This window comes from Astatotilapia calliptera, chromosome 19 (assembly GCF_900246225.1).
Source record: "Astatotilapia calliptera chromosome 19, fAstCal1.2, whole genome shotgun sequence".
In the NCBI taxonomy this organism is placed as follows: domain Eukaryota; kingdom Metazoa; phylum Chordata; class Actinopteri; order Cichliformes; family Cichlidae; genus Astatotilapia; species Astatotilapia calliptera.
The window spans coordinates 29,628,022-29,648,867 of NC_039320.1; the positions used below are offsets into that span (position 1 = coordinate 29,628,022).

The window sequence follows — 20,846 nt, forward strand, 5'->3', positions numbered from 1 at the left end:
AAGAGGATTTCACACCACCTCCTCCGACCACAACTCTTCATATTCATGAAGCAGGTGTGAGGAAGCAGTTTAGGAGTCTGAATGCTCGGAAAGCTCCCGGCCCAGACGGTGTGTCTCCTGCCACCCTCAGACACTGTGCAAACGAGCTGGCCCCAGTGTTTTCTGGCATTTTCAACTCCTCACTGCAGGCATGTCATGTGCCTGCCTGCTTCAAGTCCTCCACCATAATCCCTGTCCCCAAGAAACCTAGGATCACTGGACTAAATGACTACAGACCCGTGGCTCTGACATCTGTGGTCATGAAGTCATTTGAGCGCCTAGTTCTCTCCCATCTCAGGACCCTCACGGCCCCCCTCCTGGACCCCCTGCAGTTTGCATATAGAGCCAACAGGTCTGTAGACGACGCCATCAACATGGCCCTACACTTCATCCTGCAGCATCTGGACTCCCCAGGAACCTACGCCAGGATCCTGTTTGTGGACTTCAGCTCTGCCTTCAACACCATCCTTCCAGACCATCTCCGAGGCAAGCTTTCCCAGATGAATGTGCCTGATCCCATCTGCCGGTGGATCACTGACTTCCTGACGGACAGGAAGCAGCATGTGAGGCTGGGAAAGAATGTCTCGGACTCCCGGACCATCAGCACCGGCTCCCCTCAGGGCTGTGTTCTTTCTCCTCTGCTCTTCTCCCTGTATACTAACTGCTGCACCTCCACCCACCAGTCTGTCAAGCTAATCAAGTTTGCAGATGACACCACCGTTATTGGGCTCATCTCTGACGGGGACGAGTCTGCCTACAGGAGGGAGGTTGAACGTCTGGTGTCCTGGTGCAGCCACAACAACCTGGTGCTGAATGCCCAGAAGACAGTGGAGATTATTGTGGACTTCAGGAAGCACACAGCTCCACTCCCCCCCATCATCCTGACTGACACCCCCATCACCTCTGTGGACTCATTCCGCTTCCTGGGTACCACCATCACCCAGGACCTGAAGTGGGAGCCCACCATCACCTCCGTCATCAAGAAAGCCCAGCAGAGGATGTACTTCCTGAGGCAGCTGAAGAAATTCAACCTGCCAACACGGACGATGATGCAGTTCTACACCGCAATCATCGAGTCCATCCTCACCTCCTCCATCACCATGTGGTACGCTGGAGCCACTATCAGGGACAAACAGAGACTGCAGCGTGTTGTGCGCTCTGCTGAGAAGGTGATTGTCTGCAGACTCCCATCTCTGCAGGACCTGTACACCTCCAGGACACTGCGGCGTGCAGCTCGGATCTCAGCTGACCCTTCTCACCCTGGACACAGTCTGTTTGACCTGCTCCCCTCAGGCAGGAGGCTCCGGTCCATTCGCACCAGAACCTCTCGCCATAAGAACAGTTTCTTCCCCTCTGCTGTTGGACACATGAACAATAACCGTATGACTGTTCCCTCCACTAACACATGACCCTACGCTGTGTTCACTGCATCATTCCATGTTTGGCACTGATCACCACCTGCACTCATGTATATATCATGTATATATCTATCTACTTAGTACTTTTAATTCTTATTCTCATTCTTATTTTCATGTCTATTTAAGCGTAATTTATAACAGTATGTTTGCACTGAAGCACCGCAGCGATTTCCTAATGTTGTAAACCTGCTCAACATTTGGCAATAAAACCCTTTCTGATTCTGATTCACTGTTTGTCAGATTTGTTGTCTGCTCATCCCAATGGTGCTCTACTGGACTGTGGAGGTCACTGGAGTACAGCATCTTTTCTTGTTCAGTTTCAGTGAGTCATTGTGAACTGTAGCCTCAGTTTTCTGGACCTGGCTAAAGGAGTGACACCTCTTGTGGTCTTCTGCTGTTGTAGCCCATGTGTTGTGCGTTTATAGATGTTCTTCTCTCTTTTGTAACTAGTGGTTGATTGAGTTAGTGTTGCCTTCCTGTCAGCCTCTGACCTCGGACATCAACAAGGTATTTTCACTCAGAGAACTGCCAGTCTCTGCATCTCTCTTTTTTAAGCCAGTGTCTGTAAACCCTAAAGATGGTTGTGTGGGAAAATTCTGGTAGATTACAGTTTTTCTCAATCACTATGGCACAGTTCTCACAGAAAAGTGATGCTTATCACTGTAATGAATGTCCTCAAAACAGTTATGCCTTTTTTCACAACACAAACTGACCTGTGCAAAAGACCCCATTTACTTTGACAATGTGTTACTGGCGTTGCTCCCTCATACATAGATTGAAGTCATTTGATAGTAAAAACGAATTAAATGATTGACAGTATTCAGGAACGCAAGAGATCTAAAATTCTGACTGACAAAAGTACAAACTGTTTTGATGAGTTATGAGATCCAAGTGATAAGTGCATAAACGCAGTAACAAATATATTTAGTAATGAAGTCAGTTAGCTTAGCTTATGAGACATCTGCTTATATCTTACTGAATTAACCATGGCAATTAATATTGAGGCTCCTCCACCTGCTCCACTTAAAAAATAAGAAACAGAAAAAGCACAGATGTTTTTGAGTATTCCGGTGCAGCTCAGAAGGTGACAATAACACAAATGTCACAAAACCCCACAGATGTCAAGAAGGAGTGAAAAGCGACAGACGGCAGAGGGCAGCACTACGCGGAGACCAGTCGGCTAAACAAGAGAAGTGTTCTGGTCCACTTCCGGTTACAGCAGTCCCAAACAAACACGATTAAGCTGTGGTTTTAAAAGGCAGATTTACAAGTCATATCGTTCTCAAAATGGGTAAGTTGAGGTCGCCTTTTACCCTCACATGATACCTAAGGTGTTGAGAGACTTTGCGGCGTTTCTCATAATATGTATTTTTATAAAATGTGGAAGTTAGCCTTAGCTGTGAGCTTGGAAGTTTAGCTAACAACCGCCCGGCCTTTGAAGCTTATCTAAGTGACAGAAATATTGCATGCCGGTTACATACACTGCAGTAGCGTGTGTACAGTTTTCCTAAGAACTGGAGTGGATATGTGTTAATCTCAAGCTCACGCAACGTGTACGTGTGAGTGGGGGGTCTTGTTGTTGTGTCCCGTCTCTGCTGCTGTGTTGCATGGGAGGCTTAACTCAGAAATAAGACGCGCAGTTATCCCACTGAAACCGAGAGGAGAGAGATGCCTGACAGTAATGTCTGTGTTTATAATTACATTCATTTTGACAACCTCTCCAACACCACTGGCTGGAGAGCGCATCCGTTGTGTTTTATAGTAGACAATCAGTCATTAAGCTCTATACACGCTTTCTATGTACAAGTTTGAACCAAAGATTTTAGAGTCATCACTCCAATAGACATGTCGCTCCTTGTTTTTAAAGTTCAGTTCTTGTGTAATTTGGTCTACCTTTTCTTCCTGTTTCCTTTCCTTAAACATTGCTTCATGACAGCAAACCCTCTGCTGTGACCATTTCTGATCCGGCTTCAGCAAACGAGAGAGGGATCGATTGAAGGGTCAGATGCTCTCTCAGGTTCTGCGTCCTGCAGAATTTTTTTTCCATTTCTTAAGAAAAAGACTTTGTGTGTAGGCCTGCTATTTTTTTAACCCTCTACTCTTTACCCCTCAGCTGTAAAAAGCTGACGGGGTATCTTTATCCCCCTGCTGGGCCAGGGTCGACACCCAAGTTTGCGGATGTGATAACTGAAGAAATGTTCAAATTCATACCATAGGTCTAACATTGAAAATCTCACATGAGTTGAAATCTTAGTGATCTCAAGGTCAGATGTCAAACTTTATTAAAAAATCTTGTGAGTATGATAACTCAAGAAAGACGGCATCTTGGATTTTTGAAATTGATACCACAGGTGCATCTGCTCAGTAGATGATCCGAGATGCTTTGTGTTCTCATGCTTTGCATGTTCCTGTGTTTTTTGCTCCGTCTTTTGCTGTTATCCTCCCATCATTTTACCAGAGAGGAACTCTTAAACGGTCCTCTCTACGTATATTTTCCCTGGTTTTCATCGACGCAGACAACCTAACCATGATTCTGATTGGAGGTGCAGTGGTGCTCTGTGGGATTTACCTTTGACTTTGGAGTGGGCTGTATGATGACCTGAAGTCACATACACACAACACAGTAAGAACCACTTGGATCTGAACCTGCTCAAGACTGTGGAGATGACAGTGGACCTTTAGAGACCCCCCCTCTACTCTCGCCATCTTCAACAGTACTGTGCACCCACTGTGGATTGCCTTAGATTCCTAGGATCCATCTTTTCATGGGAAGTACAATATTCTTCACATACACTGTGTCTGGAAGAAGGCCCAACAGGTTGAACTTCCTGCGGCAACTCAGGAAGTTCGACCTGTCACAGGAGCTGCCCGTCATCTTCTGCACTGCCATCATCATCCAGTCTGTCACCCAGGACCAACAATCTTACTCAATCTTTTGTTTTTGAGATATAATCATTATTCTTTCAAAAATCATAATAATTACAAAATAAAACTACTTTTCATTTGCATATGGAGAGTAAATGAACACAAAGATCAGGCTGTGTGGGATAAAGCTGCTGAATCTCAGGTTAATTTTTAAAGAGACTTACCATTGTGTGTATTGTGTTGGTGTATACACTCACTGGTTACATCTCATGTTGCTGACAACATGAGGAACAGAGAAATTACACTTTATTAATCCTGTTTGTGGCGGTGGGCCACAAATGATACATTTTAAGGTAGGCAGAAAGGGCCATGATTGGTCCCCGGGCCAGACTTTTTGGACATGCCTGTTTTAAATGAACTTTATACCACCACCAAGCTAAAAGAAAGTTTACAGCTCAATTTTTAAGTTTCAAGCATCCTGATTGTTTGAAAATACTGTACTATAGTATTGATGCTTGCACACTTCACAATGGTTTTGTATGCTTGCAGCTGTGGCCGTGAGTTCAACATGTCCAGGGCTGTACTGTGGCAGGATGATGGTCAACGGCTCAGTGGAGGGAGAATGTGGTGTGAGTACTAAACATTAGTTGTTGCTGATGTGCTGTTGGATAGACAGTACGTGGATGTATGTCTAACTTTGCGCCTTGCATCATAAAAGAGAGCGCGGCTCATAATAATTCAGGTTTCCATATTGAGATCCAGTCATTGTGGTGTAGCAGACTGTTCTGAGGAAATTCGGAAGTGCTCGTCCTGCTTGTTCGAGTTGTGAGCCAGTAGAGCCTATCACAGCCTGGACTATCACTAATTGTAGGAACAGTGCAGAGACATGAATGGACATGTGGCAGGAAGCTGGAGAAGCCAAACTCTCACAGGCACAGAGAGAACATGCCGTCTCCACTTAGAAAGGTCATAACTAGCCAGCACTTAAGAAATGCTCATTACTCTACCAGTGTTCTTATTTTCAGTTACAATAACCGTGTGTAAAATAGATAATGAATCATTTTTTCCTCCCACACGCTGCAAATGCATCATTAATCCCCCCTCCCAACTGGAAAATTTTCCACCTGGCGCACTGTGCTGAGCATGCGTCTTTATATTCTACCAGTTAGGGAAAAATATGGTGACAGACGAGCGAGTGAACGAGACTCGCTGTTGACTCGTTTTCACAAGGATGATGCAGAACGAAATGCAGAAATTTGCAAAACATGCTGTAAAACTATTGCAGCAAAAGGCAGCAGTACCACGAAATTATTCCACCAGCTGAAAGTCATCCGCTGCAAAATGAAGAGTGCATGTCAACGTCTCCCCACACACCAAAGAAAGCGTTACATAAACCAGCTGTGACACCTGCGACTGTTCCTGGTCAGTCGTTTTTATAGTCACTGTCTGGACTTTTGTTCCTGTAATCTGAGGTCATCACGTTTTTAATTTTACTACGTTTATATGTTGTAAGCACAAAGCAGTAACTGTAATTGTTAAGTTGTAACGTTCAGTTGTTGTGTTCTGTATTCAAAGTATTAAAAAAGCATTGAATGGTGGATTTGAATGAATGTAGCAGCGCAATTAAATGAAAGACAGCTTTAAGAGTGGATTTGGATGAGATTCAGATTGTACTCACAATAATGTGTTTTGGCAGGTTTGTCCTCGAGGAGAGCGGGCCAACATGCAGAAAGTGTGTGAGCGCTGCATCGAGTCTCCTGAGATCTACGACTGGCTCTATCTGGGGTTTATGGCCATGTTGCCTCTTGTGTTGCACTGGTTCTTTATTGAATGGTACTCTGGAAAGAAGAGGTGAGACTGAGTTCCAAAGCTGCTGCTGTACAGAGGAAGTTACTTCTGTGTGAAGTGACCAAAGTGATCATGTCCATAAGTCATATTGCATAACTTCAAACTTAATGAAGAGTTTATATAATGAGCACTCAGTGGCACTTCTGGTCTAATGTGTAATTAATATTGTAAACACATCTCTAAAGGCCAAACATAAAATATTACTATATAAAATAGCAAATGTAAAGAATATGTAAACTGTAGCAGTAATGTACTTTTTCTATTAAGTGAAATAAAATAGTCCCAAATTTGAATTATAACATTCAGACTTCTGCTGTTCTAACCTTTGCTTCTATGAAAACATGTAACTGAAAAAAGGCAAATAAGCAGTTTAAGCCTGCACACAGGCCTAACATTAGATTATGTTTAATACCAGACGCACCTGAAAGGTTCATCTGTGGCAGCAGTACGGCTTATGACAAAAACACTCCGTCTTATAACTGTAGCATTATAAGAAAGTCATAATGAAACAATAAATAGAAAACACTTCAAATAAAAATGAACACGGGGCTGACGTGACCCCGCCCCCGCCCGGTCAGCATTTACTCAGCTTTAATATCGCTCTGGCTAGCTTAGCGTTGTCTGTGATGTTCTGTTAGCAGTACAATGCAGTTGTTTCTGTTCTGGATGCAGTTTGAACTTTACTAACATGCTGTCGTCCTTTTGTGCAATAACAACAAAAATAACGTCCACATCTACGCTGCAGACTGTTCCACTATTTCCCTCCTCCAGCTGACTGTAGTGTAAGTGGAAACGACAAGCAGAATCCACAGACGAGCAGACTGATAATTACAAGGTTCTTGATTGCCATCCCTTAAATTTCAGCCCCCTATCTTTCTACAAGCCTTCAGTAGTGGAGACCTTACTATTATGTTTTCAAACAAATTCAAGTTCTCAGGATTTCATGTTGAACTACACTTTTTTCTATTCCTGTCACAGTATAATGTTGAATGGTATAGCTTGGCTATATCTAGGGAACTACGACTAACTTTAATATTAGACAAAGATAAATCAAGTAAATATAAAATGCATTTTTCAGGGTACTATGTAGGAAAAGTAATTGCCCCCTGCACCAGAGACTTTGGACAAAGCAAAAGCATGCTGTGCACTGACAAGAAGAGATCTGAAGTCACATTACATCTGTTGTAAAACTAACATAGCATTTCATAAAAACAACACATGGCAGCAGTAAAACATGGTGGTGTCAGTTTGTTCTGGGGCTGTTTGCTGCTTCAGGACCTGGTTGACTTCCTGTAACTGATGGAGTCAATTCTGCGCTCTACCAGAAAATCATGGAGGAGAAGCTCAAACACACTTGAACAATGATCAGTAACAAACCCCCACGTCCACCTGTTAATGGCTTAAAAATAAAAAAATGAAGGTTTTGGACTGGTGTAGTCAGTGTCAGGGCTTAAAATAAACAGCTTTGACCTTAAACAGGTCATTCACGCTGAAAAACCCTGCAGTGTAGCTGAATTAAAACAGTTTTGTAAAGAAAAATGAGCTTCTAGTTACGTGACAGACTCATTGCCAGTTATTGTAAATGCTTGATTGCAGTTCTTGCTTCTAAGGGTCTAGTTAGTAGGTTTAGGAGGCAATTACTCTTAAATAAGACCATATACAGTAGGTTTGGAGAAGGTTTTGCCCTCAGCACATTTTGTACTTACTTGGGTTGTTTTTGTCTAATATTACTATTTGTTTTGTTCTTCAACACGTGTGCAACCCCCCCCGTTTCAGTCACTGTGGCATTTTGAGTCTAATTAGTGTTTGATAGCTGAATAATAAGGAATTCAAATTGTGCTGCTGTTAAGTTGCGGTATGAACTAATTTTTCAGCATCACTCATAAATGTCTAATTTTGAAGGTCTTGTTCAGAACATTGATTTGTCTGAATTTGGAAGTAGAAAATAACTAGTTACCCAGGGCTTTATGTCTTTAAGGTTTTCCTGTAGTGTGACAATTTTTGGCTTCATTTCAGTGCCTCAAGGCACTTTATCTTGTAAGGTCGACCCTACAATAATACATACAGAGAAAACCCAACAATCATATGACCCCTTATGAGCAAGTCGTTTGGCGACAGTGGGAAGGAAAAACTCCATTTTAACAGGAAGAAACCTCCAGCAGAACCAGTCTCAGGGAGGGGCGGGGCCATCTGCTGTGATTGGTTGGGGTGCTATATGAAACATGTCTAACTTAGGGAGTATTTGTTCCAAGCACAGAATCCCTTTAGTGCTCTTGTCTGTGAGGACAGTGTGTTTTCTTTCTGTCATTTGATCTCATGCTCTTCCTTTGTAGTTCCAGTGCTTTACTCCAACATGTGACCGCCATGTTGGAGTGCAGTATGTCAGCTGTGGTCACTCTGCTGGTCACAGAGCCTGTGGGAATGCTCACTATCCGTTCTTGTCGAGTGCAAATGCTTTCAGACTGGTACACGATGCTGTACAACCCAAGTCCAGACTATGTCAACACATTACACTGCACTCAGGAAGCTGTGTACCCACTGTGAGTATTACCAGTAATCATTTTGCCAAATTCTACAATTAACCATAAAACAATAATTCCCAGCACTCCACAGAAGAGGACAAAGGTGTGTTTGCAGCAGGGCATCAAGGCCATACTGTGGGACACTGAGCTCTGTGTCTTAGGGCAAAATGTAAAAAAAGAAAATACAATTATACGTTAAATAAGAAAAAGCTTAGTTATGGACAGCAGAACACGGTTCAGGTCAAGCAGGTGGTTCCTCCCAGTCAGTCCCTTCAGCCTCACTGTTGATGCCTACATGAGTGACAGCAGAGACACGGAGCGCTCTCAAACACCAGCAACTTTAAGAAGGCTGGGTACTCTGAACTGTCGCTCGTCAGGAACTGTTCCCTGACCCTGAGGCACAGGGAACAAACCCTGTTATCAACTGGGGAAAAAACCTCAACGTACAGGCAGCAAGCTGAGGAGAGACCAGCATACCCAGTCTTTATTCAAAAGATTGAGGTTACTTATTGGATCTTAGTGTTTCAGTCAGATGAGTTCTTCCTCCTGTTACACTGCAGATCATGACAGGTGGACACATTGATGCTGGGTGGTGGAGGCTGGCAGCAGCGTGCTGACAGGAGAAACACTGGGAGGTTCATTCGATATGAAGCAGCAGGAGAGTAGCCTCACACTGACGAATGATCGAGGCTACTTTGTTTATTAGACAAGCTGAACAGACACCTGCTGAATGAGTAAACCGATCAACATGCTTCTGATTCTTTATTCTCTTTTTTAACTCTTGTGCAGTTTCCTTCTGAACTGGTGCATAGGCTGGTGGGAGGTCACCTCAGGCTTGTCATTCATTCTGTATCTGTTGCATCAGCGTAACACGAACTCCTCAATGTCCTTTTTCTCAGCTACACGATCGTGCTGATCTACTATGCATTTTGCTTGATACTAATGATGATGCTGCGTCCTCTGTTGGTGAAGAAGATGGCGTGTGGTTTGGGCAAATCCGACCGTTTTAAGAGCATCTATGCTGCTCTGTACTTCTTCCCGATCCTCACTGTGCTGCAGGCTATAGGAGGAGGACTGCTCTGTGAGTACCTGTGGGACTCTGCTTCTTAGTTCACACTGTGGTATCATTTTTGTTTTACAGCTTTCATAAGACTATGACTAATGCCCTTTTTTGTTTAAATAACTCTGAGTAAAGACGACTGTGTTATTGTTTCAGACTATGCATTCCCCTACATCATCCTGGTCCTGTCTCTTGTCACGTTGGCTGTTTACATGTCTGCCTCTGAGATACAGGTAACTACAGTCACTGCGGTGTGGGCATTTCTTATTTCCCAGTTTAACTTTACAATTGTGATCAAGAAGTTCTTCGATTTGATATGAGGTTGGATACTAATTATACTTCTTTACAGTGTTTATTCATCGACTTGTATAAAGTTACAACAGCAAAATGACTCCTCCAAACTAATTGTGTGGGCACTAACCATTTAGGAATTAGGAACTACTCTAGACTGTAGATGGTTGTTGTTGTTGTTGTTGTTGTGTTTTTTTTAAACCCCTTACCTGTAAAAGGCTGATGGGGTATTGTTGCCCCCTCAGCGGGCAGGCAGTGTAGACAGACCCCACACGAACATGATAACTTGTGAACACACACACACGTATGCATGTATGTTCAGGACTCTGTCTGGTTTGCTGTCATTACTGCACATGTTTGTTTGCGTTTGGAAGCTGACATATGTGTATGGGTTATTTCTCTTCTCTGTCCACTTACCATAACCCATCTCCTTTGAACACAGTCTTTTAAGAATCTGGTTGCCAAGAAGAAGCGTCTCATCGTCCTGTTCAGCCACTGGCTGCTGCATGCTTACGGCATCATCTCGATCTCCCGACTGGACAAGCTGGAACAGGACCTGCCGCTGTTGGCCCTCGTGCCAGGACCCGCTCTGTTTTACATCGTCACAGCCAAATTCACTGAGCCCAGCCGCATCCTCTTGGAGGCTGGCAATGGACACTGAGCTGGATTTATCAGGAGTTCAATAAATAACTCTTGAAAAAAAGTGACAGCAGCTTGCCCCTGTCCAGTGTGATGTCTTGAAATTGTCTGTTTATTTTTAGTTCAAAATCTCAGTCAGTGAGGAGTCGGACTCAAAATGCCAAACGTAGTTTGTTAATTTCTTTAACTCATGAAATATAAGCTCAGTAATTCATTCACGCTCAGCTTCAGTTCTCATGTGAAGTGTCTACAGGTCTGACATGACAATGATGTGGTCCCAGAAGTCTGGCGTGTACAGTAAAGTGTATGCACTACTGCTTTGTCAAGTGTGGTAGAAGATGTGATCGTTCCACTGGAGCTGAGCAGCTGTTTCTAAAGCGTTAACAGGTCGCTGCTTTTAATGTTTATTTTAAATTTTGATTGGTGGTGAATTTCTCCAGAGGAAAATCGCTCCGACAGATATACTTGAAAAGGTTTGTATGTTGACTCCTGTTGAATATTTCAGCCTTCACAGGTTTGTGGAGGTGAAAGTGCACTGTATATACTGTACATTGCTTGTAAATGTTAGTGTATTCAGTATGTTTATCTGCATATACATAATTTAAAACTAAAACTTTGAATGTTATCTTTGTGTTCTGACTATTGATCTTTGTTACCATGAGATTCAACTTTTATTGGTCTCAAACATTTACCTGATATCAAAGTGTACACCTGTGTTACTGCAGGTCGATCTGTGTGACGATGCACTTTCATTTTGCTCACAGTCATCTGTATACGCTGCAACATATGTTGCTGTTTCTTTGTAAATGAATAAAGGTGTCAGAAAATGATTTTGGTATCATTTTGACTGACACGTCCTGTAACCCGGCAGTGCAGGTGGGAAGCTTGTTCTTCTCTCAGGTTGTCAGATGACAAACAGGAAGGTTGCTGCATCTGGAAATGTGGAAAAATCCTCAAAAAGACTGTTTCCTGTTGTGATTCTTCATTTGTATACTGAGCTTTTGCACATACCCACACCAACTGTTTAGAAGAATGCAGCTACAGCAGACCTGAGTGCGTTTATGTTTTCTCATCTTACAGTTAATGCAAGTAAGGATTCATCCACAGTAACCACAGATCTGACTAATACGTGAAGATTTTACGCTCCTGTAAATCGTATCACATCAACCATAACTTTGTGGGCATGTGTGTGAAGAGAAACTACAGCAAAGCAACAAAAGCTGAGACAAAAAGAACATTTCGTATCATCAAAAAGGCAAAACTGGTATTGGAAATGAAATGCACACAAATTTGGGAATATTACACTCAAATCACTGACACACATACCCACACAGCAAAGTCAAAAAGGTACAAGGGCTACGTCCCCCGAGGACGTGAAAGCCGGTGTTGTGCCAAAAGGAATCTGTGCTGCTTCTGTGTTTATATCTATTGTCTTTACTTATCTTCAGAATACCACGGGGTGACTCCTCTGATGTGATGGGATAAGATAAACCTTTATTAGTCCCACACCTGGGAAATTTGTTTGGTCATGGCAGGAAGTGGACAGTTAAAGTTAAAAGCAGCAACAATTAAGAAAAGAACAATAGAATAGAAGATAAAGTAGAATAACATACTATACAAAAGAGAATAAAATACTGTGTTGCAACAGAAGAAGTGCACATCAGGGAGACTAGGCGAAGGCTGATCCATGGTGTATTAGATGTTTGACAGCCAAACCAATGACACAGTGTTCCCCCCAAAAAATCTGCGAAACAGCGAGGGAACCACTGTATTCAGAGTGTTGCAGTTATGAAAAATAAGCAGTACATTTGACAGAAATACCACCTACATTTACATTTACTTCAATTTGCCATAAGTGTATAAATATTTGAGATTTATATTATAGTTTATTTGTATGTCGCGCTGACAGCTTAGCACGAGCTGATTACCATCCACTGTGAATACATGTAATCTGTAGTTGTGGGCTCACACACAGAAAAGTGAAGAACAACGTTTCACTTGTAGAATGGATCCGACTGTCTACCCTGATGACTAGTACAGACTGTTGCATACAGATTTAAAATATATAAAACATTGCTGTACTAATAATCTGAATGACAGATGCATAGAAATGATCTGTTGGGGCTTATAAGGTAAACGTTTGCAACAACTGCCTGAGCTCAGCTCGTTCAAGCGGCAATGATGTACCGCTTTGGAGGAGAGCAGACGTGAGTATTACAGCCAGTTATTACACAAATGAAAAACAATGTGATAATAAGGTATAAACTGTGCCAGTGCAGAAACACCTACTGTTGCAAAACATGACACTGAAGTTCTGCAAGCACCTGCAAAGACAACATGCGGACGTGACATCCAAACCAGATGCAGCTCGATGCTCAAAGTGTGTGGTCTCACAATGTCCTGGCACTTTGATCTCTTCCTAGTCTTACAGACTTACTGTAAGCTTGTGCTGTTTAATGGCAGACAACTTTCCATATTAAGTTGCCAAGTAACAAAAATATGATGGAACTAATGTAACAAATTACTTTCTACATGGTGTGATTACTTATGTTTTTTTAAGTAAAGAGTAATTTGTTACTTTCTGGGAATAACTTTTTTTTTTTAAACACAGTACAACCAGAGAATATTTTTAAAAACATTTTATTAATACACTGGAATATCATTAGATGACATGTTTGCCATATGAAAAAACTTTATTTTGATAATAGCTGATTGCAGCATCTTAAAGGAGGGACAAATGTAGCTTGGCCATTGGAAATCAGTAGCTTACCATCTGTGATTATGCATTCCCCATGATTAGAGTGTAGTTAATGTAGACACCTGCACGTCTGAACACAAATATACTTAAATAACCTGAGACAAGAGCGAAGGCGAGTCCAGGGTTTACTCACATCAGCATTTGCTGTTTTAAGCATTCAGCTCTTTGGAAACCCGAGAGGTCACAGATTAGTTTGCACAGCACACATTAAAGTGTGCGATGTTAGGATTTCAGCTGAACACGCTGTCACACACTTGTGTTTAACAAAATAACAATATCTTCATTATCGCATTTAGTTTAGGAACATACAACATCCTGGCCTGATGTTCACAGCCACTCTACCACACTAGCAAACACAAAGTGGAAGACTGCGGTGAAATACTCGACTGCCCACAGAGACCATGCAGTGGCTCTGATCAGCTGCATGGGGCAGGAATTAGTCCTCAAAGTTCACCAGTGTATCATTCTAGCTTAATTTTTCCACTTTCAAGTCAAAGAAAAAAACTCCAGAACCACTAAATCATTACGTGCTCAGATAACCTCGCTCTTAAGTAAACTGGTTACATTGTGGTGAACTGTGTGTTCTCTTCTGGTCATCCTGGAGGCGGAAATAAACTTTTCAGTCTCTTCTTTTCTCTCCTTTTCCCAGCAGCATGCATGTCATACTATGTGGGTGTGGGTGCGACAACACTCCATTAATGATATTCACTTTAAATCTATTCAAATAATTTTAACCATCTAATAAAATCCTGCAGAATCATTGCAAAGGAGACTAAAGGTGTTTCTGGCAATGACACGATATTAAGAGATTACGGACTGTGTTCACTATTAGCATGACCGATAAAGTCTTCAGATGAGCTGATGGGAGTTCAAAGTTCGATGGCAATTTAGATAATTTGATATCAAGGCAAATTCTGTTAGAACGGACAATGCACTGTGTGGTCATGCAGGCTGACAGCGATTCTCTGCATAAATCTGACAGGCCAGGTGTAGTGCAGGACTCAACCAGAGGAGGGCGCTGTTATTACAATTCCACCATATAAACCTGAAATCTGAGCGTAACCGCTAAGTTGTTCATGTTACCGTTACTCTTAAACATGCACAACACGGTTTGTTTTCAGCAGGCTGTGTGAGGGTGCAGGTATGTCAAAATTCCACATCGTCACATCGTGCAGCTCCGAGTCTCATTATTGTCACATTGGAAATTACATTTCAATTTGCTTCGTAACAACTGTAAAATTAGAAAGAAAGAAAACAGTCGCCATATTTGTGCAGGCTGAGAAAACACACAACAGATTGTGTCGTTGTGGAATGATCTTTGACACACTGGAAGCCCATCAGGTCACTGTAACTTCCATGCATCGGGATTCTCCTCCTCTGTCCTGATGCAGAAACATGTGGATGCAGAATGAGGACTGAGTGAAGCACGATGAGCCAGAGCTCAGCTACTGTGCTCACAGCATGAAGGCCTCTACATCACTCATGCACTCGATAAATCAGCCCTTCTCTGTCCAAATAAAGACACAATCACAACCACATCCGGCCCAAAATGAGACACTGTTAGCATTACACTCAACACAGTTCACAGTGAACTGCAAACATTAGTGAATCATCTTTGTGGGATTCATTTAATATTTCTCCCAAAAATGTACATGAACATAAACGTGCATGCAATCAAACCAGCCACAAAAATACCCCAAACTGACGCCACGTCCTCTGTGGTAAATACTGCAAGATGATCAAATCTATTAATCTGGCTCTGTGCTGGTTTTTCTTTAATCAGTCTCCATTGTTTGCATCAACTGTGGAAAGCAAGTGAAGGCTCCAGATGGACAATCACAATTATAAAGCATCGTAAATCACCAAGAGTGTATAAGTACAGGCCTCTCCAGAGTTTCACCAAGCACCACTCAAATCATCAACATTATTTCTGGATGTAGATGATGATAATACACAGAGTTCCCACCAGTCCTAAGGCCTGGATGCCCAGGAACCAGAGCAGCAGCCAGAAGAAGACGATCACGACCGGCTCCACTATTTTGTCCCCAAAGTACATCTGGCTGAAGCCCATTCCCCGCAGACACTTGTTGAGCGAACCAAACAGAGTCCCCATTCGCTCACAGTCGTCCAACAGAGGCTCTCTGGTACTGGGATCATTCGTGCGGGACCAGGTTGCACTGGGATCAGTTCGAGGGCGGTTCTGGCTGACATCAGTCTGTGGAGGCAAAGATATATTTACGAATTCCTAAATTCAGATGGCAGGTAAATTAATGCAACACTTGTATAAAATGTAAGACAGCTTATAGTGCATCCTGTAATATATTGGGCAAGAAAATGTCTGATTGTGAAGATTTTTGTCAACCACTTACTCGACTAAGTGAAAAAAATGAAAAGAAACATTGTGAGAAACGAGTATGCGCACGCTTGACCTCAGAGGTTACTTTTACTCAGAATAATTCAACTTGTGAACAGATGAATAGCAAACGTAAATAAAAATGTTAAACTATACATAGACAGTATGTAGAGAAACTGACAGCCACAATGTGTTTGCACTGTGGAGATCTGCAGAGAGCTACAGTCAGTGACAGCGGAAGCTTTGAGAAGCACATAATTATAACGCTCAGTTACTTCTTTGTATCTGTAATGATGTGCTGTTGTTTTAGCTTAGCCAGAGAAGTGAGCTGACCGGTTTAAAGAGCAGTGTGGCTATCACACTGGATGTGCATCTACTAATGAACTGCTCTTATTCAGCAGTGTGCTCCAACAGTTTCTGCTGCAGCGTAAAAAAAAGACGCTCTGTTATGATTTAAAGAAAGTCAGGCAACTTAGTAGAGCTCCCATTTTTGTGGTCTAAAGTTGTGTCCTACAAAAGCCTCATCTAGTGATGCCAATGACTAGGCAATCAGTGACATGCAGTCCTCTGATGTCACATTTTTGGATCGTCTCAGACTGCTTGCAACCCCAGCTGAGTAGGTACTTAAAATACAAAGTACCTGGTACTAGCACCTAATGGAACATGCTACAAGCTGAGTCTAGAAGCCTATCTACGCAGAAGTTAACTGTGTAGTAGTTCAGTCTCTCTCCACAGCCTCCATTTGTGCTGCACAGATAGAGCAGGGCGATATGGCCAAAAATATTTATCACGATATATATTTGAAAATTTGCGATAACGATATAACTGACAATATAATTGATGCGAGACAAAATACAACTCCACAACATTACTAGTGCAAAAAGACAACCTTCCATTTATTTTCACTTAAACAAGAAGCTGGTTTTTATGTACATTAAAGCTTTATAAAAATGTAACAGTGCAAATGCAAATTCCTTGCTGAAAGTTTAACCAAAAGGCATTTCCAGTAGAAATGGGCTGACATATCCTGAGCATAACCATATATAATATCCACTGAAGTTAAAAAGAGGTGCTTTGCAACATTAAACTGCAGTGTGCAGTACGTATTTTTCGGACCATAAGGTGCACGGGATTATAAGGCACATTAAGCGAAACAAAGCAGTCAGATAAATCAAATTTTATTAAACTCATTCTTCTTGCTTCCTCCACTTCTGTACCATTGATTCATTAATGTTGAATTCTCTGCAGCTGCTCTATTCCCATGTTGTTGCAGTATATTAATGACTGACCTCGTATTGTGGATGGATTATCTCAGTTGTTCTCCTGACTGAAGTTTGGTCTGTTTACAGCATCCTGCCATGCGATTGCATTTGTCTCTAACCATGAGGAACCTTCACGTTAACTTTTATAAGTGGAAAAGTGTTAGTGTTCGTCCTCCAGCTTCACTGTTTATGTTATGCTAACATAGCTGTGTCGCTAGCGATCACGTAGCACATCATTATATACCAGCTAGCCCAACTTCAGTAACCCTACAAACGTCACTGCTGTTTAGTTTCCTGTCTTCATTTATGTTGGAAGTGATAGCAGAGCTGTACGTTTGATGTTTTTCAGAAATCTCTCAGTCAGAACATGCAATATCATGCTTAGGTAACTAGCGAAACTAGCGAGCTAACTTCCGCTAGCTTCCTGCTAACTTCTAACTCCGTTAAATGTAATAACTTTTGTTTTCATGGATGCCTGGAAGTTAAACTTTATAGTTACACCTGGTAAAGCAGCAATGCTGATCGTTTTATTAAAGATGAAAGAATTTAGACAGTTTTTAACTCTAAGTGATGCTGCAGTGTTGTTTGACCTGAAGCATACGGAGTTTAGGACCCAGATTACTCCCAGATTTAAGAGCATCTTAGTCCGACAAATACGACAATAACAACGGCCGCTTGCATGTTCTGCAAAAAAATGTGCTTTGTTGTGTATCTGACGGACAAACACCAAACCAGTTCCACATCACTGAAGTTGCACCATTTTTACAAACCAATTCTGGTTCATCTGTTTCACTCAACAATCGGCCATGTGCGTATGAAAACAAAGGCACTGCGCATGCGCGTTTTACTCCCATTCTATCGCGATATTTCATTTTCCTATCGTTGCCTAACATTATACCGGTATTACCGTGAACGGTATAATATGGCCCAGCCCTACTGCACAGTTCTCATACTGTCCGCTTTTGTAACAGTTCAGATTCCATAAAGGCAGCATCTCACCCAAGATAGCAAACCAACCAGTAGGACTAGTAAGACTCGACAAGATTGGACAAGTCAAGCTAAAACTTCATTCCAGCGTGGCATTTCTACAGACAAACCAACACGCTGATCAAACACGATTATGTGTGTTCGTGTTTGTTTGGTTGAGGATAAAGTAAGTGTCCCTTTAGATACAGTTCAAAGCTTAATGCTGAATCCATTCAGCTAGGAAGATACAAATTACTATGACGATTAATGTGGTAGTATTTATAATGAATTAAAAAGTGTCTGTGGGTGGCCCCGGCCTTTGGTACTGCTCCAAATGCTACATAATTCTGTGGGAAACACTGCATTACAGATGTAACCAGTGGTGACGAGATGTGAAAGAATACAGCAAGGCCCGGGTTTAGTCCCTGCCAAACACACTCACATCTACTGAGGCCAAGACTGCGCTCAAAAAGTAAGATCATTTAATGGACCTTTGTCAAGCAAATCAAAGCTTTGCTGGCACGTATCACGTCTACATACGAGCTTACATTTCCACGTCGGCACTTGTGTGAAAAAGCATCACATTTATAGTTCATATAGAAGAAAACTCAACTCAAGCATAACGTAGGGCTGATTCATCGAGTACTTGGAATAACTCGATTATAAAAATTCATTGTTTCACTGCATCACTCTATAGCGCCAACCATAGCAGACCTGCAATAATGAAAGTATGGATAAAGAGCCCACCAGTTTCCCAACAGGAAGACAGAAAAATCAACAGCAGCAGTGATGATGAGAGTTTAATGTGGAACCGGGTCCTCCTACACTCCGGAGAGCAAATGCTTTAGAAAAATATAAGAATAAAGGCTTTTTTTTTCTTTCTACAGGCCAATAAAATGTACATGGGCTCTGAGCCACTGACCTGGGGCTGTTAGGTTGGACACTGGATTATTATTAACATCTACAGCATTACAACATCCGTTTTCAGCAGCACAGGCTTCAGAGTGCTGATAACTCTCTCATTAAACATGCAGACACGCTGCTGTCAGGGCTGTTTGCCTCCGATTATTGGAGATCATCTATTTACTTTTGCATTTGGAAAGTGGATGCTGTAAAATATTAAATGTTTCTTTGACAGATGTTGGATGCAGTGAAATTTTAAAACACTGACATTTCCAAAAACACAAAACAATGAGCAGATCAGTTTTGAAATGCCTGTTTTTCCACTTTGGAACATTTACCGTTGCTCATTAATAAGGCAGCAGTCGATTAAAAACTCGCTTGCTGAACTAATAACACCACAATAGATGCAGTTTTCTTTATTAAATGAAATAATAAAGAAAACAATTAGAAATAACAGAGGATTTGTGATATTTAAAGTAGGGCCCACTGCCACTGGTGTACTTTGACCGATCAAGTTTACTGTGGGTTCAATGATCAATCGCGTGTTCTGACACAAAGCAATGCGTCTTACAAGAAGACGGGATCGTTAACTTCATATTGTATGATGTTACATGGCTTCTATAATATCCCGACTTAAGTTATATCCTGTCCTGTCCGCGGATCCTTTGCTTAATTCTTCGAATAAAATAACATCTGAATGGAATCTGACTCAAGTGTTTACGTTAGGACAACAGATAAAGCTCAAAAACAAAGTTAGACCTGACGGCAGGCTAAGCCGACACGGTGAAACCGCTCCCAGATCTTGACAACTCGGCCCTGTTTGCCACAATGTTAGCATGAAATCTGAAAAAGGCGGCTACGGCTAGCTCAACAAACGCCGCTCGGCCGCTTTACCCGGTGCCGCTGGCTGTGCAGTGGTGCCTGCCTTCCACCCTGGACAGGCGGAGGAATATGCTGTCTTCTCCGGTTTTCCGTTGGTAGCTCTTCTAACTCACGTCGATGAGAAACATGCCGGCCATGAACAGGAGGCGTCACAGCAGACATAGTCCTGCTAGTACAGTGACAGGAACTTTTAGGAGTAAACACATGCTGGGGAAGCGACTCAGAGCGCGTTCTCGATCTCGGGAGCCAGCAGATTTTTTTAAGCGTCTAAACTTCATCGACCCTGTGACAAGGCGCCACCTACAGGGCAGGAAAGTAATGACAGCGTTGTTATCTCCCTTCACTTATGTGGAACACTGAGCCAGACAGTCGTGGAAATGCTCGGAAAAACGGCAAATAGTATGGAAGCTTGTTTCTATGGAAACATGCTTCCTCCACTAAAAAGAACCACATTAAGGAAACAATTATTATCGGTCATTTTGAGAATAAAGCTGAAATACGTCGAAATATGGAGACGCAGTGGTTTCAAGGCTGCTATACCCTGTACAAACAGCCTCGTGTAGATGAGTCAGCGACACAAACTGATCAGCTGTCTTATCATGTCTTGTCCTCCATCCTCTTTACTGCACGATATCCTGTCCACTGGCAACATTTCATTTTGCACAAATCCATGTTTGTGTGTTTTTTCCCTTGTGACCAGATGCAACGCTCTGCACTGACTTTTTTCACCCCCTTATACCCATCACCACACTGTGTTTAAATCGTTTCCTTGAAACTAAAACTGACTCTGAGGTATGATTTCACTAACTCATCTACACAAGACATTTTGTACAGGGTATAGCAGCAGTTTGCCTTGAAACAACTGTAAGCTCCACATTTTTAAAAAATAGTATTTCCACTTTTTTCCTTGAATTTCTGGAATAGAATTTCAGCTTTATTCTCAAAATGATCAGTAATATTTTTGTCTTAATGTGGCCTTAACCATCTTCATATATTTTTTTCCTGGTAGTGTGCCAAAAATTTGTGTTCCTATTACTAAC

At 42.1% G+C, this 20,846-nt stretch overlaps 2 protein-coding genes across 3 annotated transcripts; one reads left to right on the top strand and one right to left on the bottom strand.

The window, feature by feature from the left end:
- Positions 1 to 2,566: 2,566 nt before the first annotated feature.
- jkamp (jnk1/mapk8 associated membrane protein) lies at positions 2,567 to 11,649 on the top strand. Of its 2 annotated transcripts, XM_026151825.1 has the most exons (7): positions 2,567 to 2,748; positions 4,872 to 4,951; positions 6,019 to 6,173; positions 8,504 to 8,710; positions 9,592 to 9,773; positions 9,909 to 9,985; positions 10,486 to 11,649. In XM_026151825.1, the coding sequence occupies exons 1-7, from the start codon at positions 2,745 to 2,747 to the stop codon at positions 10,702 to 10,704; spliced, it is 924 nt and encodes a 307-aa protein (XP_026007610.1). In that variant the 5' UTR covers positions 2,567 to 2,744; the 3' UTR covers positions 10,705 to 11,649. The 2 variants fall into 2 exon arrangements, with proteins under 2 accessions (XP_026007610.1, XP_026007609.1); XM_026151824.1 differs by lacking the exon at positions 2,567 to 2,748 and having other exon boundaries at positions 4,862 to 4,951.
- A 1,657-nt stretch (positions 11,650 to 13,306) lies between these two features.
- Positions 13,307 to 20,177, bottom strand: fam241a (family with sequence similarity 241 member A). The gene is made up of 2 exons (XM_026151826.1): positions 19,819 to 20,177; positions 13,307 to 15,655 (listed from the first exon to the last, which is right to left on the bottom strand). Exons 1-2 carry the CDS (start codon positions 19,966 to 19,968, stop codon positions 15,365 to 15,367), a joined length of 441 nt encoding a protein of 146 aa, XP_026007611.1. The 5' UTR covers positions 19,969 to 20,177; the 3' UTR covers positions 13,307 to 15,364.
- Positions 20,178 to 20,846: the final 669 nt, after the last annotated feature.